The 9,530-nt window shown below is 47.7% G+C and overlaps 1 protein-coding gene across 7 annotated transcripts in view; it reads right to left on the reverse strand.

Moving 5' to 3' along the window:
• Positions 1-3,651, reverse strand: part of NPNT (nephronectin) — a 91,644-nt gene extending 87,993 nt beyond the window's left edge. For 2 of the 7 annotated variants that reach the window (XM_036344066.1, XM_036344058.1), the window contains exons 1-2: positions 3,384-3,631; positions 1,102-1,202 (exon numbers count right to left, since the gene is read on the reverse strand). In XM_036344066.1, the coding sequence (XP_036199959.1) occupies positions 1,102-1,202; positions 3,384-3,454 (172 nt within the window). In that variant the 5' untranslated portion in view covers positions 3,455-3,631. Of the gene's footprint in view, positions 1-1,101; positions 1,203-3,383 lie in introns of all 7 variants that reach the window. The other 5 variants (XM_036344093.1, XM_036344074.1, XM_036344110.1 and 2 more) reach the window with 4 other exon arrangements.
• Positions 3,652-9,530: the final 5,879 nt, after the last annotated feature.

Genomic DNA, 9,530 nt, shown 5'->3' on the forward strand with positions numbered 1-9,530 from the left:
CGTTTCTAAGGCAAGCTCCTCCCCTTCCAGCTCCAGCTTTCATAACTACCCTTGTCTATTCCTTTAAGGCCCTTTCTTATTAGCAGTAAAACACTGGAATATATAGAACCCACTTTTGTCCCCATCATCTCAACAGACCTGCCCACCTAGTACTCTAAAGATGCTCCTGAAATTTACTTATTTGTGGGTGTTTTGTGGGTGGGGGGAGGGTGTTTGTTTGTTTTTTGTTTGTTTGTGTGGGGTTTTTTTTGCAGGGGAGTGAGATATAATTTTGAAATCCAGATAAAACACTAGGAACAAATTTTTCCAACTTTTGTGATATAGCTTTGATTTTTACCATAAAAATATCCATTTGTGCCCTAGCCGGTTTGACTCAGTGGACAGAGTGTCAGCCTGTGGACTGAAGGGTCCTGAGTTTGATTCAATCGAGAGCACCTGCCTGGGTTGTGGGCTCCATCCCCCGTAAGGGGTGTGCAGGAGGCAACTGATCAATGATATTCCTATCTATCTCTCCTTTTCCCTTCCTCTCTGAAATCAATAAAATATATTTAAAAATACTCGTTTGTGATCAAGGAAAAGGTAAAAATTAATGTTTTGACTTGACACTTATTACATGATTACTTAAAGAACTTAAAAATGATGCCTTTTTCAGAGGTATTATTTGATTATACTGGGTGGTCCATTTAGAACACAGTCAACAGCCAATACAACCTCACTTCAAAAAAAGAGGCCTCTTTACACAACAGCTAAGGTAAGGATTTTATACCTTAAGTTTATTTAGTGTAAATACAGTCTAGACTCATTATCTTACCCCCATCTCAGAGCCTGCAGCAAAGAAGAGAGTGAGCCTGGTCAGAAAACTGAAGCAGGAGAGACGGGGGACAGATGCTGAAATGAGCACCCTGTGAGCCACACAACTGGCTCCTTACAGATGGCTCAGGCTGGAAAGAGGCAGAGCCTGGGACAGGAACTGAAACTCCCATGTCAGAACCATACCACCAAGCCCTGCTTGCCGTGAGCCTCTGGTGTGCAGAGTGAAGCCTGGAATGAGGGTGGAGCCCCCCTCGTAGGGAGCTGAAGTCCCCAGGTGATGATACTCACGCTGACAGTGTCCCCAGGACTGGCGGGCCCAGCCCCAGCAGCAGTCAATCCTCCCACCATAACGACACAGGCCAATGGACGACACTATTTGCCTGGGCCACCTATCAAACAAAAAGATTCAAAATAAATAAAGACACTTTTGAAATTAAAAATAATTTCTCCTTTGTCATTATTTTAGAAAATAATTAAATATCACACACATACACCCACACAAACTCCTTCATTCCTGCAGAATTTAAGGATTAAAACACCTTCAGGGAAATAGTTCTGCAATGAAGTAATTTCAAATTTCAGACAGTTAAACACACACACAACACACAAGAGTAGGGGGGAAAGGGAGGGGAAGATCCTTTCTTAAATGGAAATAGCACAAGCTAAAAACCAAGATTTCTCAAGGCTGCCACTCTCAGGGTGGTTTCTGAAGCTTGAAATAAAACAGATTCCTCACAGACCCACACCTATGCGTGTGTGTGTGTGTGGGGGGGGCACGGTTTTGACTGATTCACCATAAACTGAAAAGTATTAAGACATGTCAAAATGGAAAGAAAACAATCTCTGCCTTATATAAAAGGAAGATGTGGTCAGGGGCAGAGGAAGGGAAGGAAGCTTCCACAAAATCTAACACAACTCTACGAGATAGGACTCTTTGGCAGAAAAAGTTCCCAGGGGAAAAAAATGTACTAGAAAAAGGAGCCTAAATAAAACCAAGGGAGCTGAGAGGGCAACTAACATCTCAACTGTTCCTGTGGTGTGAAACTTTCCAGCATCAACAACTCATGTCATCTTCCTCTCCAGCCTAAGTAAGGACTAAAGAAAGTATTCAATTTCAGGATACTGATTTATCCCCCAGGTTCCACTTTGGCACCTTCTTTGGTGAAATGTTTCCTTGTTTGGACACTTAAATGCCCCCCCCCCCCCGGCCCCCAAGAGGATCAATATTTTCACTGGCTGTTTCAGACATCTTTATAAACTACGTTATCATCTTAAACTTACTCATGGGATGCCCTTCTTGTTACGAATGTGTCTGCAAGAAACGCACAACATACCCGAACGCGGGCAAAGAACTGATTTTAAAACAGTAAAATACTCTGGCCCCTGCCCGCGTTTTTTTATTAGCCTTTTCTTTTTCCTTTATTCCTCCCTCCTTCCCCCGAAACTCCCAAGCCCATAATACAAAATAACCCCGAACTTTCTCTTTCCACCGACCAGGTGGTAAACAAGCGGTTGCGCTCCACTGGTTCCCTTCCGTTCCCCTCCAGGTACAAGAAAGCCAATCAATTGTGGAATTGATTGGTTCCAAGATGGCAAGTAAAACAGGTGCGGCAGTCTTCAGGGCAGCCCAGGGAGCTGATTGGCGGGTGGGGGTCGCCCAGCGAGAGCCGCTGGATAGCAATGCGGCCCGGGTGAAGCTCTCTCTCTCTCTCTCTCTCTCTCTCTCTCTCTCTCTCTCTCTCTCTCTCTCTCTCTCTCTCTCCGCGAGCAGCAGCGATCTGCGCTCGGGCGAGTCCGGTGTGTAACTGCACGGAGGTGGGGTTACCGTGCACGCCCTCCCGACACACACACACACACACACACACACACACACACACGCACACACGCACACTCGCGGAGCGCACCCCGCGGCGGCAGGGGAGAGGGTGCCGCACTCCCGGCGGGAGGACGGGCTGAGTGACAGCGGAGACGGAGTCTGGTTGTTGGGACCTGTCAGAGCACGTCGGAGTCAGGCTCGCCCCAGGTTTCCGCGCTGTGTGTGCGCGCGGAGCGCCCCCCACTCCCCTCACCACCTCAGTCCTTATTTCGAGTCCTAGAAAACCAAGTGGGAAGGCAAACAGGTCCCCCCTGGAAACCCAGTGGCTCCCTTGCCGCCATCCTTGATGTGAGCGGCCCTGACAGCTCCAAGCCGGGATTTGGCCCCGGCCACTGGGAAGTTCCCCCACTGCAGAGCCTTCTAAAGCAAGAGCCAGAGACCCCCGACCAAGGCATGTCCCGCGCGTCCCCTCCTCCCAGCGGCCGACCCGCGCGCCCTCAGAAGCGAGCTGTCGGGCTCGAGCCTCCCTTCACCCCCAGCCCGGGTCCCCGAGCCTGTGGCCGCGGCTGGAGCCCTCCGGGTGGAGAGAGCGGCTCGACGGTTCTCTTCCTGCCGAGGGGATGCGGTGGCCCAGCTGCTGGACAGACAGACGCCTCTGTGACCGCGCCCCCGCGCCGGGAGAGGGGACCGCGGGGCCGGAGGGGATTCGCGTGGGAAAGGAGGCGGCGGGGAGGTCGCCCCGGGGCCAACTCACCTCCCGTCGAACTCGGCGGCCGCCGGCAGGTAGAGAGCGGAGCCGAGCACCAGCGCCAGGAAGAGATCCATGTCGGCTGCGGCGGCGCGCGGGAACCCGGCTGGGGTGGTGGGTGCGGAGGGAAGGCGCGCTCGCCTCCTCGCCGCCCCAGGCGCTGCGGCCGCCGCGGAGCTGCTGCCACCCTCGGAGGAGAGCGGCGCGGCGCGCTGCCCGAGTAGGTCTGCCGCGCGGCGCCCGGAGCCCCTCCGGCTCCCTCCCCGCGAGGGAGGCGCTGCAGGGGGAGCCGCGCCGCCTGCGGGGAGGGGCGGGGGGCGCGCGTGCGCTCCACTCGCCGCCCTTTCGGCCCGCGGCGCGGGGTGAGGGCTCCGGGCCCCGCCGCGGGAAGCTGGCGGGCGGGGGCGCCCGGGAAGGCAGCGTCTCTTGGGGGCCAGCCAAGCGAGGGGAGCGCCAGGCTGGGAGGCACGCCGCGCGCCCGGCCTGGACCGGGAAAGCAGGGCGCTCCGGCGGAAAGGGGCCCGGGCGGCGCTGCGCCCTCGGCGTGTCCCGCCCCAGCAGGTGGCGGCCGCGGCGGAGAGCAGTAGCTTTCCCCCGACGGCTGAGAGGTGAGGGAGCAGAGAGGTTTATGGGGCTGGAGCGGAGCACCTCCGTCGGCATTTGGTGAAACCACAGCACGACTTGGACAGATTAGCAAAGGCAAACTCCTGGGGTCTGCTCCTCCCACATAGTTGGCAAAGGCATATTTTTTATTTTGTAACCAACCGAAGGAAAGGTTTGGCTCGCCAGTCGGGTTTTGAAGAAGAAACGTGTAGACTCTCTACCTCTGCCAGCTCAACTGAGCACATTAGAAGGATAGCGACGGCTGCCCCTCCGGGGCCACGTGCCCACCAGAGAGGAAGGCGGTTACGACTTGGCAGTCTTGTGGTGCCTGGTCCTGCAGTGATCATTGAGAAACCATTTTAATCAATCACTGTTCCGCTGTGGCAGAGTAAAATGCATTGTGCTAAAGGACTGCTCAAATGCAAACACGCAATGATTGTCCTAAACGGCACGTTTAACACGAGTCCAGTCCCTACCCCGAAATACTCCCAGGGCAGTGATCTGCCAGCTCCCATACCTCTCAGACCCAATCTCTTTTCTCCTAATCCTTGCCTTTCTAGAACATTCCAGGCATGCCCCTGCCTTAGGGCCCTTGACCAACTGTTAGTTCTCTCTGGACACAGATGTCTGCATGGCTCACATTCTCACTTCATTCCTGTCTTTGCTCAAATGTCACCTCTTTGAGGAGACCAACCTTGACCACCCTATTTAAAGTTGCAGCCTGCCCCCTCCTCATGCCCCCTGCCTGTTCTACTTTGCTTCCCCCCACCCCCCATACCACTAATCCCATAATTTCCTACATAATTTATTTCTTCCTTTTGTAGGTTTCCTTTCTGCTAGAATGCCAACTCTGCAAGGACAAGTTTCTTTGTTGGGTGCATAGAACAGTGCCTGGCGAATAGTAAGTGTTCATAAACATTTGTTGAATGGGTTTGTTACATTACAAACTTTTCTCCCCATCTTTATTTTCTCTTTGAGGTTTCTCAACTTCAAATTTTTAATGGAAAGTTCTGTGGCAGAGTGACCTCACTATCCTGACCTCTTAGTGTGTATAAAAACAGGGAATTTTCTTTGAGAAAAGGAAAAATAATGGTTTCAACTTAAACGACTCTTTGATTTCCAAGTTGTTTTCTGTTAGCAAAACAAGTTTCTATTTTAATCTCAGGAAATATCCATGCCAATTCAGGCTTGGGACATTATTTTAGGCAAACAGCTTGGTGTCATCCATTTCAGATCTTTCTAATGCAGTCCAAAAATGTAGGAGTCAAAATATTTTTTTTTTTGCAGAAAATCAAATTTTTGTAAGTGTACTGTGGGCTCGGTTCCAGGATCCAGTGGCTACTCCTTAGCCATTGTCTTTGTTTACTGGTTCCTGGATTGGATTTGCAAATAAGCCTCAGCAAAGGAATGGGTGATTAGGGAGAAGAGGCTAACCTACTGGCTAAAAACTGGAGATAGAAGAAGAAGAAAAACAGTGGTGGGTGAAAACAGGACTACTCTGGAACAAAAGGGCAGTGCCCCATCTGCATGCCTCTTTTATTTGTTCTTATCTTTTCTTGGGCCTAGAAAACACTCCATCTTCCTTCTTCATTTGGACACTCTCCACTTATCCTTTGGGTCCAAGCTTAGCTGACACTGACCAGGGAAGGCCTTTGATTCTTTGCTTCGTTGAGCTTCCTGTGGTATGAGCTTCTACAACCCTATGCATTTTCTGGAGTAACTCTTAATGCACAGTTGTAATTGCTTCTCTACTAGTCTAGTTTCTCCTGAGACATTAATATAACCAATAGGAGGGCAAGGGTAGCTGTCGCTCTATCCCTTGTGCTTGACACAAGGCTTAAAAATCAGCAACTATTAAATATAGGTTATTCCAAAAAATGTATGCACACTCTGAATAATTATTATTTCCAGTGGGTTAAATCTAAAAAGAAAGAAACATTGAGCTATCAGAACAAGGTCTGTATACATTTTTGAGGGGTACCGCGTAGGTTGAATTAGGTTGGATTGAATTCTGCCTGGTGAACTGTAGCTTTTCCCTTGAGTGAGCTGTAGCTAATTATATCCATTTTTGTTGAATCATGGAATGAGGAGACCCTAAAGGAATTCCATGTTCTACCTGGTTAATATGCTGCTCTTATGGCCACCAGTGATCATTCCAAAAAAGAGGTGGAGTTCCCAAGCAGTGACATTTCACTATCTGTCTTAAAAACAAACAAGAACCAAATCAAAACAACTTGCTTTTTGCCCTGCTGGCGTAGCTCAGTGGTTGAGCATTGACCTATGAACCAGGAAGTCACGGTTCATTCCCATTTGGGGCACATGCCCAGGTTGTGGGCTCCATCCCCAGTGGTGGTTGTGCAGGAGGCAATGATCAATGATTCTCTTTCACCATTGATCTCTCTCTCTCTCTCTCTCTCTCTCTCTCTCTCTCTCTCTCTCTCTCTCTCCTTCCCTCTCTTCCTCCCTGAAATCAATTAAAAAATGTATTAATTTTTAGCAATATTCGTACTTTTCCAGTAGGACAACCTTTTGGTTAGGTTTCATGCCAGGTAATGCCACCTTGCAAGTAGTTATCTTGATTTCTCTCACACAAATAATTATCTATCACTGGTCACAATATGATACAGGTAAGCAACAACATAAAACCAAACACAACTTCAAACACTTGGGGATTAGAAACTCTTAATTATTTAGTCTTTTTCCCCCCTCACAAATATTTGTTGAGAGCCTGCAATGCATTGGCCATTTCTAGGTGCTGGGATTTAGCTGGGAGCAAGATAAGGCTGTGCCCTGAAAGAGTTGACATGGCAGTGGGGGGACAGAACGGTAGGTATGATGACGACGGGGTCAAGGTGTAAAGAGAAGGTTAAGGAAGGATAAGGTGATAAAAAATGATGGGGTATGATTTTAGACGGGGTGATTTGATCACCCCTGGGGAAGTGACACTTGAGCAGAGACTGAATGTAGTGAGGGTGGGGGAGGTATCAGGCCAGGAGAGTGAGAGATGTGTTTTCTCTATCAAGTTTTCTTAGCTACTGTCTTGCTAACCATTAAGCAAGTCCCCCCGCCCCCGCCCCGCCTCCCCTGTCCCCAATGCAGTAGCCCAGGGATAGGACTACTGCTTTAAAAACTCTTATCAGCTACTAGAGGGATGAGGAACACACAGCTGCTGTTCACAGTGATTCTGACTCCCAGCTGAGCGAGAATTATGGAGTTTCTCTGCTCTGGCGGTGGAGGAAGCCCGTGGCCAGATAGTCAGGTCACCCCTGCTTCTACGCCTTGACCATTAATCTTGCAGAGCCACATCAGAAGTGACTGTTGGAACATATGCCTTCCTTGGGGGCTGCATATCATCGCCAGTTCTTTTTCTGCTGGTATAAATGTAAAGTCCTGAATGTTGCTTTAAGGAGCTAATAGAGAAAGGCATTTTCAGGCCAGACTCAAGGTTTCTGCGGCTACAAGATATCCTTAAAACCCTGATAGGCTTTTGATCTAATTGCTTCCAGTCAGTTTTTTGTGCAGAGAACCAAATGCAAAGTCTTCTGGTGCTAGTTTTGAAGCCTGCTTTATTTCTTTGCTACCATGTGTCCATACCTTACTCTTTCATCTTAATGGAGGCCACCTTGAGACTAGCTGAGATAACAGGGTTGTTTGGGAGGGCAACTCCCTTTCTCTGATCCTTGCCACAAGACTTGGATCCCTTTATCTAAATTAATGTTCAATCCCCAGGAGAGAGGGGGCAGTTTCTGGACATTCTCATTTTCTTTCGTTTCTGCTTGCAAAGCAGCCAGTTCTTGCCTGAGCTCATCTATTTCTTAAGATAGCTTCCTAAAAGCAACAAGAAGCAGCCAACATTTTCATTTTTTGCAACAATATTCTCTTTATCTAGATATATGTTGTGCCTTCCACGTGATCATAGGTGATGATTTTACAAAATAGCTTGAGAGTTACTAGCTTCCCAGCCTATACACAGCAGCTATAGTTATCCCACAATTGGAGCACACCATCCCGCCAAAGAATAGATCATTTCAAAACTATTTAAATTCTTCTAAAATATGAAAAATAGGAGTGCTTACCAATGATTCCTTAGAAGCCATTGCAATCTAAACCTAGTGGGAAAAGCCTTCTCATATGTGCAACACACACACACACACACACACACACACACACACACACACACACGCACACCTCATCCCCCATAGGAACATCAGTGCAGAAGTTCGAAATAAATGATCAGCAAGTGCAGAGTAGGGACATAGTAGAAGAGTCCTACAATCAAGTTGACAGAAAACTTCTGTGTGGGTAAAGGGTTAACAACACCCCTTCCCCTTCTACGTGAGAACGTGACCTATGTTAACTTTCTAGCTGTCTCTGTTCCCCTGGCAACCTGATAAGGTGGTTTGTGAACTGTGTTGCTAGTAAAAATGGACCCCTGCTTGGTAAACTGCAGGTAGACAGGGAGAAGCAAATACACCTGATGGCAGACCATAGCATTGGACCAGCCTGGGCTCGGTGGCTCTTACCTGCAGAGACCTTGGCCACGGTGCCTATGGTGGTGCCACAGGGTGCTGGTCCAGAACAGGTGAGGTTGTTAAACTGGAGCAGTCTCACACCTGTGTAGAGTGTCTCATCTTGCACCTGAGCTGTTCTGCTGTGTGAAAAGTTCCACTGAAGAGGAGCGCTTGATGCTCCTGTGCCGGCAAACTGTGGTCCCTGTCCTATATTCTTCTGAGTAAATAGGTGCCAAGTGCAGCCATTATAGTCTTGTGAGCTTGAGTGTTCTGAATGTTTTCTTAAACATAGGTTGCTGCAGAGTCTATAATCAGTACTATTGATTCCTGATTTAAAAAAAAACTGTTAATAAGATAAAAAGATGTATATGTCAAATTTAAAGCCAAAATAATGTATAATATGATCACTGGGAGAATTGTTACTAATGTCAGGAATGAGATGAGAATGCCCATATCACTACTTTTTAAAATAATATTCCAGAAATAACACTTGATGCAATTAGATGAGATAGCACACATGAGCAACCAATGAGCTTCAGGCACAACTATTGCTGTTGGTGTTGCTCATTCATCTTTAAATAATTCTGCCAAAGACAATGGAAGACTTTATTTAATAGGACTTTGGTTCTATTTTAATTTCACCTAAAGAACTGAAATTGGCACTAATGGCTGACCAACAAACTAGAAAGCAGTTTCAAGAGTTATAAAATAGAGTAATATTTTAATCTCCTACCTTTCAACCATTTTAATATTGTATTTTAATGCTCTGATACAAAGTTTAAAGAAGTTTTCATGCATAAAGATAGAAAGATTGTTCTAGGTTGACAATAAATTTTTAGTATTACAATGCAAGGAGTGGTATCACCCCCAATACCTTTAGCTTAACACAATACAAATTCCTTTAATTAGTGAAAATTTTAATGCAGTCGGATAGCTGTCCTGTGATCCTTTACCAGTTAGCTATTTGGGGACTTGAGCTCCTTCCATCCTTTGGTGTGTCTTCTTGGAGCACTCACATAGCCACGTGGACAAAGGAGAG

This window comes from Myotis myotis, unplaced genomic scaffold (assembly GCF_014108235.1).
Source record: "Myotis myotis isolate mMyoMyo1 unplaced genomic scaffold, mMyoMyo1.p scaffold_m19_p_1, whole genome shotgun sequence".
Lineage (NCBI taxonomy): Eukaryota > Metazoa > Chordata > Mammalia > Chiroptera > Vespertilionidae > Myotis > Myotis myotis.